Consider the following 18,601-nt stretch of genomic DNA (forward strand, 5'->3'; position numbering starts at 1 on the left):
ACACACTACTGGTGCCCACTCGAGCAAATAGAGGAGTAACGGGATATCAAGTGATCAAGTGAGTCTTCCAACTTCACCTTTTCTTTTAAGAGTATTTTGGCTATTCTAGGTTCTTTGAAATTTATATGAATTTTAGGATCAACTCATCAACTTCTGCAAAGAAACAAGGTGAAAATTTAATGAGTATTGAGTGTATAGGTCTATGTGTGGGAAGTGTTGGAATATTAAGTACTCAGATCCTTGAATATAGAAATGATGTAATCAGTCACCTTGTCAGTAGTGTGTCACTCCTTTAGTTTTTTTTTTTTTGAGAATTTTTTTGTCTTTTGTCAGTAACTGAGAGCAACTTTCATATGCCTAATTTCTAGTGTCTGAGAGAAGCTTTAGGAAAGAGGGCAAGACTAATGTACTAGAATTTCATTTTTGACAGTTGGCACTACTTACAGACACAAGGATTCCCTACCCTCTAGTTCCTCATTGATTTGGAAAACAGATAATTGAGAGGAAATTCACTTTCCCATGTTTCTCTTGACTCTCCTTTACTAACTTCTAAAAGTGTATCAAACCAGGGCTTTTGTGAAGTTATTGCTAGTGATTTCACTACTAGGGTAGTGAAGGTCTACCTTCCCTAGGGTACTCGCAAGTCTCAAATTTAGTAACCATTACTAAAATCTCAGCGACCACTGTTGCCCACATAAACTGAAAAAGCATTTAAAAAATAGAAAGTTTCTCTGTAAAATCTAGCACTTCCTAACAAAGAGGTCTGTGTTGCTTGTTTTGAGTCATGATCAACCAATTCCTTCCATTTTATGAGTATAGAAGAATGTGAGATGCTCCAGAATACACCAGTCACTGCTCAAGTCTCCTGCTTTGATAGTGCCAAGCTTGTGAAAGACATAGTCTAGTGTGTAGGAGATACGATTTGGCCTGAAGCCAGCAGGAAAATGTGTGAGTTGCTTTTCACAGTCTGGGTTATGAGCTAAGACAAATGATTCCATCTGGCCTTAGACCTATAGGAGACTCCTACAGGAATGCAGGGGCTTTGTCACACAGCATACTCTAGTAATCTGCTGTCCATCTGTGACTAACCTGCTTCTACACAGGGGGAGATACTTTGTTGTTGCCTATAGCTCTGTACTTGTTACTCTCCTATCTTTGCTTCAGGACTACAATGTCTAATTTCTCTGTGTCTTCTGTGTAGGCTGTTCTTTTGTATGAGTTTAAGCCTCCTATGACATTATTTTAGGTAGGCAATTCTCCCACATTCACAGAGCACTTGAAGTTAGTGTATGTAGTTAGTTATGTATGTATGTAGTTAGTTAGTGTATGTATGAAGTTAGTGTATGTAGATTGGAAAGTTACAGAAGTTTCTCAAGGAAACCTGTAATTGGTCCAAGAGCTGATCTACTTTACTGAAAGAAAAGAAGTTAACTGTTAACACTAAACACCATCCACTGTCCAATTTGTTTTGATTAAGGAACTTCTCTCAATATAAAGAAAGCTTTGCTCCTCGTGTAGTTACCAAGTTACAGGTGAAATTAAACAATATAAGCATAAAAAATCAAATTTGTCTTTTCTTTTTTTCCCTATTGCAGAGATTACCCTAGAGGCAGTATCCCCAGACAGTAACGATTTGCAGGGAAAAGTGAGGCTTTAGTGAATAAATACATGAATGGAATTCAGGGACCTGGGGTGCTTGACCAAGTCAACAAGATGGAGTAGCTACAGTAACAGTGCTCAGCCCTCAAGGGAGCTATGGGAAGAGGCTGACTGAGTCTCTAGGCTTAAAGCTGGAGATGAAGGTCAGGAGAAATTTATCTCCACAAATGGACACGGCTAAATTAAGGAAGGCATATGCTAGCCTGAGAGATGAAAGCGGTCAGGTGGCTTTCCTATCAGGAGGGTCATCTACCACTCCTCATTTGGGCCTCTTTTTCAGTGTTTGTCTTATTCTCTTAAAAAAAAAAGAAAACCCTGAAATTACTTTTTGATTTCTCTCATAATTGATAATCCCATCTTATCTAGTAACAAAATAAAGCCTCAAAATATTTTCATGCAAATTTTATAATTTTTTTATTGAATCACCTTGAGATACACAGTTACAAAGTTGTTCATGATTGGTTTCTGTCATATTATGTTCCAACACCTGTCCCGTCACCAGTGTAGATTTCCCACCAATCTGCTCCTCTCCCCTGCCTCTCTATAGCAGGCACTTATTCTCTCTCTCTCTCTCTCTCTCTCTCTCTCTCTCTCTCTCTCTCTCTCTCTCTCTCCTCTTCCTCCTCCTCCTCCTGCTCCTCCTCCTCTCTTTCCTTTTGGGCATTATGGCTTGCAATACAGATATTGAAAGATTATCAGGTATATCCATTTACTTACTTTCAATACTCAATTCCTGTCCAAAGTGATCATGCAAATTAACCAAAAGAAAATATACACCTTACCTCCTGGATGCAGAAAAGAAATGTACCAATTTTCAAAGGAAGCGGTACTTACTTTTACTATATGTAGATATATACTTATTGAAAACATGGATGTATTGCCATATTAATCCAGCAGACTATCAAAAATGAGAGAGGCTGCATTTAAAAGAAAGTAAGGATGAAATACTCCAGTATAAAAGTTTTGTTCTGAACTGCTTCTGCCACACAACAATTACAACACACACACACACACACACACACGGCTGCTTGTACTTCACTGACATCTGGAATTTCAGAATAATAATTTTTGAAAAGCCAATCTTATTTTATAGTAATATAGCAATCTGAGTGTGTCTGTGTATCTGTGTTTGTCCATAGTAATTGAGAAAAATATGTTATGAAGTATTTTCCAAGAAACAGTAGAAACAGGTTGATATTTATTTCTTCCTTTCTGCTCCAACTTCAGTGAGCCAGAACTCCTCTCCGCTGAGTGTTACAGTTAATCAAGATTCCACTCCAGCCATCTGGGAACATACGCAGCCCCAGCCTCCTCAAATCCCTGGCTAAAATCACCGTCACCTGGGAACTCTTTTAAGGCAAACATTCCCACAGCAACTGAGACCAGGTTGGGTGGGTGAGGAGGAGAATGGAGCCATGACCAACCCATAATGTAACCCTTTTGTACAACATTGGAAGAGATTAGGAAATCCCTCAGCATGCACTTCTTGGCAAGCAGAGTGTGAGCTGGATTTCTGTGCTAACTTAACCCTATGGCCAGGGGCTCCTGTGCAGTATACAGTCGGTGGAACTTTTTGTGTAGGCCATATCTATCATTTCAAAAGTTGGCCCTGTGGCCTGTTTAATGGCAGTTACCAGTCTGTAGTTTGGCAACTGTTCTGTTTTGCTTTTGAGATTTTATTTTTAATTATTATTTTTTGGTTTTATTTTTAATTATTATTTTTTTAGAGGGCTGAGGAGTCTAAGTAAGCCATGACTAAATCCTTATAGCCAACAGCAGAGGCCAGAGGAGTCCTAGGAATTGTTCATGCAGAATTTGAAAGTTAAGTAGGAGACCAGAGAAAGAGAACATGGAGTTGATCTGAGGATCACATCAACCTTTGAGATCCCTAAGCACTGCTAGGATGATTTTGGTAATCCCAGGCACCCTAGCCTAAGCAGTACCGTATCCCCAAAGTTATTACATAGAACTTGTGACTAGGTCAATCACCAGAAGGGGCACGAGGACTCTTGAACACCATCCAGGAACACCACCCCTTCACTCCCAAGAAAAGTTAAATGGTAATGCCATGGAAAAGAGATTAGGGTGTCAGATCAACCTCTGCGAGTCTTGGGAAAGGATCCTAGTCAGATCTGGTGCCATGGTAATGAGGGAAAAGGAACAAGAAAAAGAGGTACAGTTCTCATCTGAGTCTAGCCTGAAAGGGGACGGAGAGAGGAGAACCTGCAGGCCAATTAACTATGGCCATCTGGGCTGTGCTGGTCCCAGCAAAGCAGACCAGGCTTGTAGAGTTTTTTTCTAGATGACAAGTTATCTCTCAGAGTTTCTCTCAATATGCCAAGTTTGACCAGCTGAAGAACCAAACTGCCATCTCAGGTATTAAACTTTCCCCAGGTGAGATCTCTTCTGAGGCTTAAAGGTGCTTGAGATGATAAAAGTAATAGGAGACTCACCTTTGTCCAGTGACAAGGAAGTGTGGATTCAAGTGCAAATAAGTTTTAATTAAAGTGCCTGCACACAATCAGCTATAAATGCAAAAGAGTTGCTGTCTCGCCCTTTAGGGTACTGGGGGGGGGGGGGGGTGGAGAGGGTGAGAGTTATGCCTGGCATGTCCCTTATGTGGTCTTGGCAGGAGGGTGTCCTACAAAAGATCCCTGCAGTGAGGGTGGAAATAGGGTCTTGTTTTCTGAATAGAAAGACTGCAGAAAAGGCCTAAGCTCCCAATTTGCTGGGCAGTCTGTCTGTTCTGTTTGCTGTCCTGAGATCTGAAGGAGGGCAGGCATTGGTTTTTCATCTTATAACTGCAAGTACAAAACTCGTTGACTCATATCATGTACTGAGATTTTTTTCAACTTTTCTTATCTATGTAAAGCAGAGACCTTACATGAATCTTTAAATTTTGTATCAAGATAGAAAGATTGGGTTTAGCAACCTGTTTGTTGACTGTCTCCAAGTTATATAATGCAACCTTTGTGCTTAACCTTTGTGCTTAAGTGCTGGGTATGAGATGATGAAATGGGTCCTGTTCTAGGTCTGCAAAAATTGAGGTTGTTTCAGGACAGACTCTGGGCGAGGTAGATACATCAGTGAGTAACTTCCTTACCCTAGGAGTAAGTCACCACTTTGTTATCCAGTGAATTGGAAAGAGCCCTCACTTCTATAATCACCAACAATTATCACAAATATCTCTCTTTGATCTAATATATATTTAATAGCTTATTGCTTAGGACTAAGACATAGAATTGAAATATTTCCTTCATTCCCTAATACTGTATTAGTATTATTAGTGTTGCAATACTGGCATGAAGAATATGCACAATTAAGCAAAGACAGGGATTTTAGGTCATATCTCCAAGAGGGGAAATAATCACATGGTAAATGATTTATTTACCACATTCATGCAATCACAAATGCCCGGTGAATGCTGATTTCACATTGAGGCCAATGGCATAATGCATCAGGCATTAAATGCACGAACATTTCTTTAGAGCTGCTTAGCTGAAGTTTATCACGATCATTCAGCCATTGCCTAGCAACTTGTGAAGGCTATCAAAGAGCTCTTTGTCCTCAGTTTTGGCAAAAACAGTTCCTCATAGATCCCCTTATCAGCATTTGAGTGTTTATCAGGAAAAATGCTTCAATTCAAGTAGATATCCCTGCAAAAATTAGCTTTCTAAAGTAACTTGTATTAAAGATTCTTTATGGATTCTTATGGATTCTTTAGTATATCTTCTCCCCAAATTCCTCAAGGTCTTTACTCTTTCTCTGTTGGTTTATATTATTATTTCATATTATATTGCAAATAAGTCCACCCCTACATTAGATAGGCTTAATAACAATAATGGTAATATATGGTTACCAAAATGCATGTGGGGCTTCCTGATTTGAGTACTTTTCTCATCACTTCTTGAGGGAAGCAAAGGATGATGAAGTTGGTCCATCCAGTTGGAAAATGTCTCTGAAGGTCATGTTGGGAAGAGGGACTATGATTACTGAGTTAGTCAATAAATAATTCAGTGACTATCTCCTTGTGCTGCCATGATAGTGAGCAAAAGCAAGCACATCTACCTCATGGAGCTCCAAAATTTGTTAACTTGCTGTGTTGGGGAGAAACTGAGTGGGGAGACTTCATCTATATTCTCTCTGACTTTTACCTGCCATTCTTCCCCTGCATCCTTGTGGCCATTGATCTAATTCAAAACCTTGGTTGTTCTTTTAAAAAATTATTTTCCTCTGGATAACCCCATATTATGTCTTTTCAAATTTTCTTCTATGCTCATCCTCTTTAAACCATCTTCTCCCTCATACACACAATTTTAATTGTGATGCCCTTCTACTTCATTGTCCATTCATTTGATCACTTGATCACTTGACATCCTGTTGTTCAAAGATTTGCTCGAGCGGGCGCCAGTAAAATCTCCATTCATCCTTGTCGCATGCTACTGTAGCCCTTTGGCATCTGCTCGTTCCAGGAACACAAAGAGCCACAAACTGATCGGTAAGGTTCTTGACGAAGAAGTCTGACCATCTCATAGGTGGGTAGCCACGTGATATTTTGACATCCTGTGGAATCCAGTTGGTAATGGCTCTAGTCCAGTGGTTGTCACTAAATCTCATTACATGTCCAGCCCATCTGAATTTTCGACACCTTGGCAAATGAGACAGCATCCCTGATTCTTAATCGATGGAGGTTGGAACTCCAGAGTCTTTCTCTCACTTGAGTGAAGCGTGATAGTCCAAGCATAGTGCTTTTGATTCCTCTGTGGGAGACCCGAATAGCATTGTCATCTTGTTTTCATAGGGCCCAGGTCTCTGAGGCGTATGTTAATGCAGGAAGAAGAGTGGAATTGAAGAGATGTGCCTGGAGCTGGAGGTTCTTCGTCCTCTTAGCTATTTCTTCGATGCTCTTGAAGGCGTTCCAAGCTGCTCTCTTTCTCCTGTGCAATTCAGGTGCCAGGTCATTTGTCATCTTGACTTCTTGACCTAGATACACATAACTGTTGCATTCAGAGATGTTCGTTTTGTTGAGAGCAAATGGAACGTCAGGAATGAAACCATTTCTCATAGACATTGTCTCCATGAGCCCTAGGGCTGGAGTAATAGCACAGCGGGTAGGGCGTTTGCCTTGCACGCAGCCAACATGGCCGACCCGAGATTGATTCCTCTGCCCCTCTCAGAGAGCCCGGCAAGATACTGAGAGTATCTCGCCCGCACGGCAAAGCCTGGCAAGCTACCCATGATGTATTCGATATGCCAAACACAGTATCAAGTCTCACGATGGAGATGTTTCTGGGCCTGCTCGAGCAAATCGATGAACAATGGAAGGACCGTGACTGTGATTGTCTCCATGAGATTCAGCTATAGTCCGACCTTTCCAAACTCATGGTTGAAGTCAGCCAGCATTTGTGCCACTTGGCTAATGTTTGGTGTTATTTGAACGACGTCATAAGTGAAGTGGACATAGTGTCATTGCCGACCGTCTATCTTCACTCCCGTTTCTTCCCATTCCAGTTGTTGCATGACGTTCTCAAGGGTGGCACTGAAGAGTTTCGGTGAAATGGTATCACCCTGCCGAACCCCTCTTGACATGGATGATCACTTCCTTGTAGAATGGTGAGATCCTGGTAGTGAATCCATAATAGAGCTCACGGAGGATCTTGATGTATTGAGTTTGACCGTCCCATATGGCTAGGGCTTTGATGACCACTTCCATCTCAACAGAATCAAAGGCCTTCTTTAAATCAATGAACGTTAGACAGAGCGGCATCTTGAACTCCCGAGAAACCTCAATGAGCTTGGTCATCATGTGGATATGGTCAATCGTGCTGAATCCTTTGTGGAACCTGGCTTGCTCGCATGGTTGTCCTTCCTCTAGTGTTCTGCCAATCTTATTCAGGATGACTCGAGTGAACAGCTTGTAGACGACAGACAACAGGCAGATGGGATGATAATGGCCAATGTCGCGGATGTCTCCCTTCTTGTACAGTAGTACAGTCCTGCTGGTTTTCCATTGAGACAGAACCTTGCATTCAGACAGGTAGTATTGGAAGAGCTGAGCAAGTGTATTGATGAGTACTGATGGCAGGTTCTTCAGGTGTTCGGGTCTGACCTTGTCTGGGCTGGTTGCTGTTCGCTTCTTTACTGACAAAGTGGCATGTCGGATTTCAGAAGGGAGAATGTTGGGAATGACATATCCATCCTGCGGAATTTGGTATGTGGGCAGATGAATGTGGCTATCGAAGAGATCCAAGTAAAAGTCATGGATAATCTTCTCAATTGCCCTTCTGGAAGATGTGATAGATCCATCAGGACGTTGGAGGGCAGTCATCTTGGTCTTGTAATTGTGAAGGATAGGTAGGTGTTGTGAATGCTTTTCCTGGCTTCTACCACATCTGCCAGCGCTGCTGCTCTTCTCTCTTTGACATCTTCCATTGTTCATCTAGTTTCTATAAATACCCTCCGTAACAAGGCCTTTATGTGATAATGAATGACTACCTAGGCATCCTCCTGCTTTTCCCAGGTCCTATTTCAACTGTTCACAGCTCTGGAAATTCTGAAAGTATACTTTTCTGAATCTTTGAACCTTTGACCCAGAGGCTCTGTTCTGTTCAGAGTCCTCCTTCACCTTTCCTAGACAGAATTCTGGGGCAATTATCACTCTGTTGTAGGAAGTCTTTCTTAGCTAGCTTCTCTTCAGCAAACATCATATCCTTTGAATATTTATTAAGTTGAATTTTCACATCTGTCATTGACATTGAAGAACACAAAAAGATGTTTTGGGACTCCAATAAAGTTGTCAAAGTACAGCATCATATTAACGGAAACAATTAAGGACTAACACAAAAGCACAAATATAGTTTTAACAAACTGAGCTTCAGTGCAGTGTTGATCATGTGTACAGACCACATTAGTAGCGATAGATCTAGCATCACCCAGGGAGGCATTTACACCAGAAACCACTCTGTGTCTGAAATTCCACCAAATTAGAAATTTGTTTCTCGGGCTATTGATGTATGTGTTCTCCTAAATTATTAATATTCTCTAGAGACTATGATGCCTCAGTTTTTTTTCTAAATTTATTCAGATAATAAATTTATCTGAACCTTTCATGGAAGAAGGGAAACATAGCTCAGGATATAAAGTCTAAATAAGAAGAACAACAATGGAAGAAAATTCTATAGCAAGAGGGAAAACAAAGCTATTCACTTTCCCCTGCAGTTGCCCCCTGAAAGAGATCTCTTTGTCTTCAAATGGGTTTTACATTGTTATCTGCAAAGTAAATCATTTTTATGATGGTAAAGAACAAAAAGAGGACTTAAATTTGTGGTGAGGATTGGTAATAAAATAGTTGCAATTTTCTTTCCAAGGAAAGACTTTTCTGCAAACATAAAATAAAGGTAAGTTTTGGTCCTGTTGAAATAAGCTTATATAGCTGAAAATATAAGATTCAATAGTTAGTCTGTAGAAGTCCTTATAATTCACTGGAAGTAAAATAACAGATAAATCATGTGAAATAAGATTATCTTTGCAATTTATCTTCTTAGTATATTTTAGGCCTTGTTAATTATATGAAAATTAGCTGGGAAAAGTTTATTATAACTGGTGATTATGCTAACCAGTCATAGAAACCTGTTAGAAAAAGGAATTATGTATTGAATAAAAGAAAACTTTGTTCAGTTTTGTCAATCTGACCTGCAGTTATTTTTCTTAATATGTTCTTATTGGTAATGTGTTATTATACATAAATAATGCTAATCTATAATGTAAATAAAAGCAGCATCTTAAGTGAATCAATTCCATCTTAGCAGAATTTATTAAATATGCTTGGAAAATAATTTATAAAGAAAATTATCAAAAATAGTTGAAGTTACTGTCTCCCGATTTTCACCTCAACTCAAAATGTCAGAAATTAGTACGATTTCCAGATTAACCAGATGATTATTTAGTTTCCATTTCTCTAAAATATTAGCTGAGATTTGCATGGATGGTTTCACACCAAAACAATTACGCCCATCATAGTCTCTGTGAGGCAGGTTCTTCCCACTTTAGACTCTTGTTTATAATTTTGTTTGTTCCTTGAGTCACACCCATGCTTGGAGGCTGTTCCTGAGTTGGTGCTCAGGATCACTCCTGGTTGTGCTCTTAGGATCATATGCATGCCAGAAATGAGCCCAGCCTCATGCACACAAGGTTGCTCTCAGCTTGTTGAGCTCTGGGTCCAGTATTATTTGCCACTTGAACGGAGAATGAAACATTAGCTGCTCATCCTTGTTGGTACTTTCTCCAAAATTGTCCAACAATATCTCAGTTTGTAGTCTTCTTTTCAAGTACGCATTCCTTACTGTTTATAACAATTCTACCATGGACAGATTTCCCTCCATTTGCCATGGGGTTAGGTTCCAATAAACCGACGACAAGATAAAAATATCCTTAGGTCAAAAGTGCAGTTAGGGGCTAGGCAGTTGTCCTCTCAGGGCTGGAATATATGGTTTGTATTCAAGAACCCCCGATTTAATCTCTAGCACTGCATGTTTTCTGAGTACCCCTGGGAGTGACCCCTGAGCACCAACCCAGGAGCAGCTTTGAGCACCAACTGGTCTGACTTACAAAACTAAACCAAGCCAAGAAAAACATTTTAATATACATAAGCTACTGACCATCTCATCTTAACCTAGCCTATTTTAAATATACCCAAAACACATATATTAGCCTGGAGCCAAGCAAAATTGTTGAATGCAATGTATGCTTCATTAAAAAATTGACTGTTTCATATAATTTACTTAATGTTGTGCTGAAACACACAAAACAGGTGAAAAACAAGATTCACAGGATGCTTTAATCTAAACTTTGGAAATATAATTTGTGCTGAATGCATATCACGTTTTTACCACAAAAAAGTAAAAATCTGACTAATTAAGTTTTATTACTGTTTATAATCTATTGTTTATAGAAGTGTGAGAAAAATCATGGGTAACTTTCTGGCTGGCATTTTGGAGATCGTAGTGTTCACTGTTCAAACTCAGTATTCCAAAAGGTATTCGAAGGAGAGGAAGAGTATATCTGTAAGCTCATGTAAAAGAATTTATAGTATGCTGAACTTCTGCATTTTATTCCACAGGGACACCTTAAGCCTCAATCAGTTTAAAATAAGCCCAGTCTCAATCTTCAGCTGTCCAAGATGAAATCCTTGTGTGTTGTCAGTTCAAGCTAGATGCCTTACACTCTCTTGCTCTTTCAGACATACCTAACAGCCTTTACTGTGTGGGAGATTTTTAATAAAAGAGGAGAAGGAAGAAAATGGAGTCATGATTTAGTAGAAACAACATTATTCCATTCAGCAATATTCACATTCTGATTTGGACTGCTTCTGTATTTGAAGTTCAGTCCACAATAACGTTCCTAAACAATTTACAAGCCATCACTGTCATACGAAACACAGCCTTCCTCAGCATCCTTGGTACTGGGTGGTGTTAATTTGCTGGAATCCTGAGTGGAAACGTGCTGTTCTCTAGGTTTTCAGTTGATCTGAGGCCAGCAGTCTCCAGTTCACGACTAATTATAACTCATTCTTACATCTCTCAGTGCCAAGAGCATTTCTTTGTGTTATGGAGAATACTGACTTACAAGAAAAAGACAGACCCCTGTTGTATTTCAAATGGATGAAAGAGACTTCCAATGACCTCAAGTGAAAATAGACTTTTTTTATTTTTGAAACTTTGATTTTTCTTTATGTTTCCTTAGGCACTGTGCATTTGTGAGTGACTCTCTAAAGTTTATTTCGAGAATGAAAAGAAAATAGCTTCATATATCACTTCTTTGTTTTGTTTTGAATCATACCCAGTAGTGCTCAGGGATCACTCCTGGCAGGGCTCAGAGGACCATCTTGGGTGCCAGGAATTGAACCCAGGTTGACCACATGCAAGGCAAATGCCCTAACATTACTCTGACCCCACTACATGTGCCATTTCATAGTAATCAATAGCCTAGTAAATATTAATAACATCATTTGTGATACTCTGCCTCTATGAAACTAAATTTTTAAGGAGGAACATAGTAGCACAGATTTGCATTTTTCTATCCTTCACAACATAGCATCTAAATATCTTTAGATTGTTTTTATTTGCTATGTATAAGTGGTAAGTGGATTTTCAACTCCACATAATCTCCGTCATCATCCTTGCCTCCCATTCAGCACTGCCCCTGTGTGTCATTTCAGGTATTCACTGTGATAGTGTGTGTGCAGAAGGGCGCTGGGGACCCAACTGCTCCCTGCCGTGCTACTGCAAAAACGGAGCTTCTTGCTCCCCTGATGACGGCATCTGTGAATGTGCACCAGGGTTCCGAGGTACCACCTGTCAAAGAAGTAAGTGTCTGCCTCTCTAAGTGGCAACTTCCATTTCCTCTACCCAGGACCTCACACACAGAATTTTAATTCTGCTCTGCCACTCAGTCCATAGGGATGTGCTTTGCAGTCAAGGGAGGTTAGAGGGAAGGGCAATGGGTTGTCCTGCCTTTTGCAGAGCTGTCCTTTGTCACACTTCACCAAGAGCTTTAGGCTTCCAGACTAAACTAACAGATGGGATTTTACCCATTTCTCCCCAGTAATGATTTCATCGACTCATTGGCATCATCATCAAGCTATGTTTCTTGATCCTGGGTAGATGTTGCAAATGGTGTTCCAGAAACCCATTGACCCATTAATATTTTATTGAACAATTTTGGCTTTAGTCTTTCCTCAATTACCAGAAGTCAACATCAGCCAAACCTCCAGGCAAATCATACATCCGGCTAGGAGTCTCAAAGCCAGTTTTTTGTGGGAAGTAGAATTGTACAGTTAAACATGGGGACTGTTGGCACTGTCCAATAGGAATTTTTAGTTAGGAAATGATCCATAAGGTTTTACTAAGTGTTTTAGTCAATGTAATCAAGAAAGGGATATATGTTTATTAAATATATTTTTTGCATTTTAAACTTTTTAATTAAGAACTTTATGCAATAATCCTATACTTAAATCCAAATAATGTCTTGGGAAGAACCTAATTATGCAGCATTTAACTGAGTTACTTTTTAATCATTATCATTATTCATGGAAATTTTCAGGAGGAATAATCATTTAGTGATCATAGAATTTTTGCCAACAGTGACTCTTAAGAAATAAAGGAATGACATATGGACTTAGAATATTTATTTGGAACTTATTAATATTTGGAACATTATATTTTCCTTCATGTATTTGTTCAAAAATTCCTCAAGCCCCTGTTCCATGCCAAACCTCAGGTTAATTGGGGCCATAAATGGGAAAAATGATGAGAACTGGCACATATGCCTGTCCTGAAGTGACTTGGTTTTCCTTACTTAAAAGGCCCTGGTCCCTTTTGTTGTTATTTTATACTTGGAACGTTCTTTGTATCCTTAAAGAGTGTCCTTAATCCTTAGCTTTAAGTAGATCCTGATGTTGGACACGACAGATGGAGTCAGATCTCAGGAAAGATAAGTCAATTTCTGCGTTTTTTTTCCAGTCTGCTCCCCTGGTTTTTATGGGCACCGGTGCAGCCAGACCTGCCCGCAATGTGTGCACAGCAGTGGGCCCTGCCACCACATCACAGGTCTCTGTGACTGCCTGCCTGGCTTCACGGGCACACTCTGCAATGAAGGTAAGGTATACCCACATTTTGGAGAAATTCATGGTGAGGAACAAGTCCTGTGGAGTCTGTGTTCAGACTCCGCAGATATCGGCTCTTGATACTGTCTGGTGTGCTGTCTTTGCTGTTTCTGTGAATTGAAATTGAGCTTTGTAAAAGCTTGAATGTCATGCCTAGCAAGATCTGTTTTGTACTCTAAGCTGGGCTACAGTCAATTTTACTGGGAACAGCATTCCATGAAAAAATCAGTTTGAGAAAAAAATTTTGATTGCCCATGAAGTCAGATTTCTAGAAATGTGTTGCTGCCTCCTGGTTTGTGGTGCTTTTCTTTGACTTCCTGCATTTGCCACATGAGTCAATGTATGATGAGGGATGCTGTTGAGTGGAGGCAGCTACTCAGAAGGCTGCTGGGTTGTTGACTTTCAGAGCAGCTTCTTGTCCCTGATTCCCAGGTTTCTGTGAGATGAATTACTAACTTATCACCTATTCACAGTGTGTCCCAGTGGGAGATTTGGAAAAAACTGTGCAGGAATCTGTACCTGTACCAACAACGGAACCTGTAACCCCATTGACAGATCATGTCAGTGTTACCCTGGTTGGATCGGCAGTGACTGCTCTCAACGTAAGTCTTGTTTGAGAACAACTGGTGAACTATGTTTGGGTTTTCAAATTATTTAGGATTGAGGTATACATGATTAGATAATCAGGAAACAGTATATAAGAATTATTATGTTATTTTACTTTTTGAATGGCTTTCTCCACCATTAAGTTTCTATTCAAATACAATTTAGATTTAAATCCAAATAATGAAAAGAGCCTTTAAAAAGTGTATTTGGGTGTACGGCATTTGCCTTGCTCACAACTGACCCGGGTTTGATCCCAAGCATCCCATATGGTCCCCCCAAGCACTGCCTGGAGTAATTTCTGAGTGCAGAGCCAGGAGTAACCCCTGAGTACATCCGAGTGTGACACAAAATGGAAAAAGAAAGTGGTATTTTTGCTTATTCACTTTACAGTGATTCTTTATCTGTCAAGTGAAAATATTCTACTTAAAAATGCAGTATAAAGTTCATTCCAGGCCTCATTGTTAGCTATTATTTTTCCTTTTCTCTTGGGCAAAAATGATGCACACAAATATAAGGGAATTTTTTAAAAAAAATTTTAATTTTTATTAGTGAGACACCATGAGGTACAGTTGTAGACTTACAATTTTTTGTGCTTGGGTTTCAATTATACAATGATCAAATACCCATCCCTCCACCATTTTTCATTAAAAATTTACATCATGTTGATTTATTGACTTTATTAAATTATATTTCCTATTAGGTATTTGCATAAAAAGTATAAATGTTTTTCCTTTCAATCAGTGATGTTCTTAAAGTTTCTTTTGGTAAATCAAACTACTTTACCCCATAATCATCCATTATTTCATACTTTGTCTGAGATTTGTCATTGTTCTTCAAAGGACTATGGTTCCTGAATGGTATAGTTATTATTATTTTATGGTTCTTCCAAAGAATTTTGAATAATGAGTCAATTCTTATATATAACTGGAAACCTTAATATTTAAAACAAGTCTATAGTGATATCCCCAAACAGTATACATATCTGCCATTGTTTATGCCATTGATTTTTCAGTTAGCTGTTTGCTTGGTTGGCTGGTTTGTCTAGTCAGGGGGTGGTCTCAACATTGTTTTGTCCTTTATTCCCCTGTTCCTAGAAGAATAGTGGGCACATTAATGTTACTTATGCATTCATTAAGTAACTGAATGTGTGCGCGTAAAGCACTTTTTTGCTCCACACATCTCACATTGTGGTCTGTGACTGACTATAGATGTCAGTAATGATGGTAACTGGTATGGTCAACATGGCCATCTGGGTTTTAGTTATATCTGGAGTACTGTGCTTTTTGCATCCTGATACACACTGTAAGCTATATGGCCAGATGGATGGAACTGGTTGTGTACTGTTGTGTTGTGTACTGGTTGAGTGCTCTAACCAACTTACCCACATTGTGTCTTCAGCTTGTCCTCCTGCCCACTGGGGCCCCAACTGTATCCACACGTGCAACTGCCACAATGGGGCCTTCTGCAGTGCCTATGACGGAGAATGTAAATGTACTCCTGGCTGGACAGGGCTCTACTGCACTCAGAGTAAGTTACCGGACCCTGCAGCTCACCCCAGATGATGGGGATGCACACCCAGGAGAAAATAGCCTCCCGTGGTGCAGGCCTGAGCCAAGCTCTCCAAGGATCCCTGCACTTGGGGTTTTTGTCTATCCAGTGACTTCCTGACATCTACACTTCTTTAAGTGTAGATGAGAGCTGCCACACTTGGAGGTTCCTTTCTCTGTGTCATAGCAGGGAACAAGGCTTATTGGAGGCTATGCAGTTTCTTTCTCCTTTCCCTTTCTTAGACCCTGTTTATCTGGAATATATTCCCTGTTTTCTATTCTACAAGTACAAAGTTAGGATAAATGCCAGTGATAAGAAAGGGTGGTAAAGACAACCAACCTCAGTGCCTGACTAATGACTGATTAGGCAGAAGACTGAGCTCAGTGGTTCTCCAACTGAGAGCATGAGAAACAGATTGCTGGCCGCACTCCCAGAGCTGACTCCATGGCCTGGGCGGGCCCTGAGGAGTCATCTTTCTAATGACTTTCAAGGTACTGAGGCCACTCTGGGACAGTGTATTGGAACTACTGCTTTGGTTTTTGTTTTCCATTTGCTCTCCCAGACTGTCCAAACCATTTCCTCCACTGTATCACTGGCATCATGGATATAAAGAATGAGATGCTCCTCAATTCAGCACCATGGGAGGAAATTCTATTCTTTATTTGTTTTCTTTCAACTCCACATAAGAGACAATACAGGAATGCTTGTATTATGGTTGTCATTCATAATAATATATAATTTTGAATTAGAGAAATGATCTGAGGAAAACAGATGGATCAGAAATAAGGCACTTTTTCTTTCATACTGATTTTAAAAAGGCTGTAAAAGTCTTTTAGAAATTTCTAGAAGTGGGTATTAACCTTCAGTTACTCTTTATAAAGGGGGAATTAGCAAGGAGGGAGGTTGCCTCAAGGATGCTCTGCAGAGATTCTATAAGGCAATCTTCAGAGATAGCGGGGTTGGTTCCATATCATGCCATAAAATAAATGATGCAATAAAGTGAATCACACGTATTTTTTCCTTTTGGTTTCCCAATCCATCTAAGAGCTATGTTTACACTATATTCTACTACTATCTAGTAAGAGTGCAGTAGCATTCTATCTTAAAAAAGAAAACTATAGATCTCGCATGCATATTGTCAAAACCTTCAATATGTAAAACAAAAGTAGTATTTGTGGAGTGCTCAAAGTGAAGCATAATAGAACAAGGGATCCCTATGTTTATGAAAAGATTTTTTTGAGCATCTTCATGAAAAGTACTATAAATTTTATAGTTCCAAAATTCATGCTTGTCTCAAGCAGGGGGCATTTTAAATGGAAGTACCATACTATAGTAGGAAAAGTTTGGGGTCTGAAGCCAGCCCTCCCTCCCAATGTGCCCCTGTCACTGTCATTCTTTACCCCTGAAAGCCCAGAGTCTCTCCTGTAAGGTGTAAGTGGTCCCACTGGCTCAAGAACACTGTCAGGGCTTGTGTACTTTCTCGACCTCAGGGCTAAGGGGTCTGGGTCCTGAAAGTTGTATAGCGGGAGAAAGACTGAATGCTTTTAGGAAAGTACCTGTTTGAAGTTCAGCATTCTACTGTACACCTTGGTGAAGGAGATATTTTTTAAGCTAGTAATTGATACAGTGAACAGGGTGAGTAGCAGATTCTGTATTAGAAGTAAAAGCATACAATTTTTAACATAAGACTTCTTTCATCTGTGCACTTTGAGTCCAGGAATAGTTCAGTGGAAGAGTAAAAGTTTTCACATCCCAGTCTTTAAACCCCAGACTGATGTGGAGTTTGAAGGGGTGTTTTGTTAGAGAACATCAGTCTCTTTCCTGGGCTACAGCAATAGATAATCCACCAGGTATATAATTAAGAATGTGTTGTAACCCATCATGGGTTTAAAAAGACCTTGGTGTCAAGCTGAGATAAGCATTATTGTCCTTCCTCACTTCCTAGTGGCTCAGGGTACTTCAAGTTTAAACACAAAAAACGTTTGAGGCAAGAGTTCTATTTCTTCTTGAAGCATCCTGATGCGATGTCCTTCCTGCCCACACAGGGTGTCCTCTGGGGTTTTACGGGAAGGACTGCGCATTGATGTGCCAGTGTCAAAACGGAGCTGACTGTGACCACATCTCTGGGCAGTGTACTTGCCGCACAGGGTTCATGGGGAAGCACTGTGAACAGAGTGAGTATGAGCCTCAACCATACTAGACAGTATTCCCCCCAGAACCATCTTTCCTAGGTGCCTAAAAGCTTTATGGGAGAAACCACAAGTTTTGCACTGTTTGAGCTGAGGCCTGGGTCTCTTGTCACCACCTGATTCACCTCCCAGACTTCTGGGTATTTAGGGATATATACTGGCTGTCTTCCTCCTCAAATGTCTTCTGAGGAACCACTTGGCACTTTGGGTGGAGGGGCATCGGCTGCAAGGATGAAGACAGAATTCAGATTTTCCATCAGTTCATCTTGGCTCATTCTTCCTCACCTTATTTTTGGAACAAGGCTTGTGGAGCTTTCAGAGAGTCTGCCCACCCCGCCTTCTCCACAGCAGACAGTGCCCATCTCATTCTGAAGGAAAGGGCATTCATAGGGGAACAGAGGGGCCGGGTGTCAGGGCCAAGAGCTTTATAGGGGAGGAAACAAGTTCATGTAAATGACACCCTTTGACAGTCTTGTCTAGAAAGCACTTTTATACTGATTTACAGACAACTTCTCATCTTAGTATTAGCCATCTCAACAGTATGTTGCGTTAAAACTTTGCTGTAAAATCTTACTATAGGAGAAAGTGTTTCATGGAAGTACATCCTTGTTTTTCCATTTCCTGTCCATCTATGCATCTGTTCACAGATTTATAAGCATATGAGTCTTAGACTGAGTAATTCACTTTCATTTATTACCCCTTTCCACTGTAACATTGAGTCAGTGTTTAGGATGACCAGTGTCTTAGAGCTGTAATCAGTCACTTTATTGTAAGTGGAAGGAGAATATAAAGGACATGTTCCACTTACCAGAAGGTTTGCTTTGGGGAAGGAGTCCTGCAAAGGTTAACCAGCATAGCAGGACTTGGACAATAAAGCCCCACTCTCCCTCCCCATCTCATAGCACCATTGGAAAGTCATGCTATCTCTCTCACTCTT

The 18,601-nt window shown here is 40.1% G+C and overlaps 1 protein-coding gene across 2 annotated transcripts in view; it reads left to right on the forward strand.

The window, feature by feature from the left end:
- MEGF10 (multiple EGF like domains 10) overlaps window positions 1–18,601 on the forward strand; it is a 184,808-nt gene that overhangs the window by 143,871 nt on the left and 22,336 nt on the right. For both annotated transcript variants that reach the window (XM_056124440.1, XM_056124441.1), the window contains exons 14-18: window positions 11,876–12,022; window positions 13,179–13,313; window positions 13,795–13,923; window positions 15,326–15,454; window positions 17,521–17,649. In XM_056124440.1, the coding sequence (XP_055980415.1) occupies window positions 11,876–12,022; window positions 13,179–13,313; window positions 13,795–13,923; window positions 15,326–15,454; window positions 17,521–17,649 (669 nt within the window). The remainder of the gene's footprint in view (window positions 1–11,875; window positions 12,023–13,178; window positions 13,314–13,794; window positions 13,924–15,325; window positions 15,455–17,520; window positions 17,650–18,601) is intronic.

The sequence above is a fragment of the Sorex fumeus genome, unplaced genomic scaffold (genome assembly GCF_029834395.1).
Source record: "Sorex fumeus unplaced genomic scaffold, SorFum_2.1 ptg000051l, whole genome shotgun sequence".
Lineage (NCBI taxonomy): Eukaryota > Metazoa > Chordata > Mammalia > Eulipotyphla > Soricidae > Sorex > Sorex fumeus.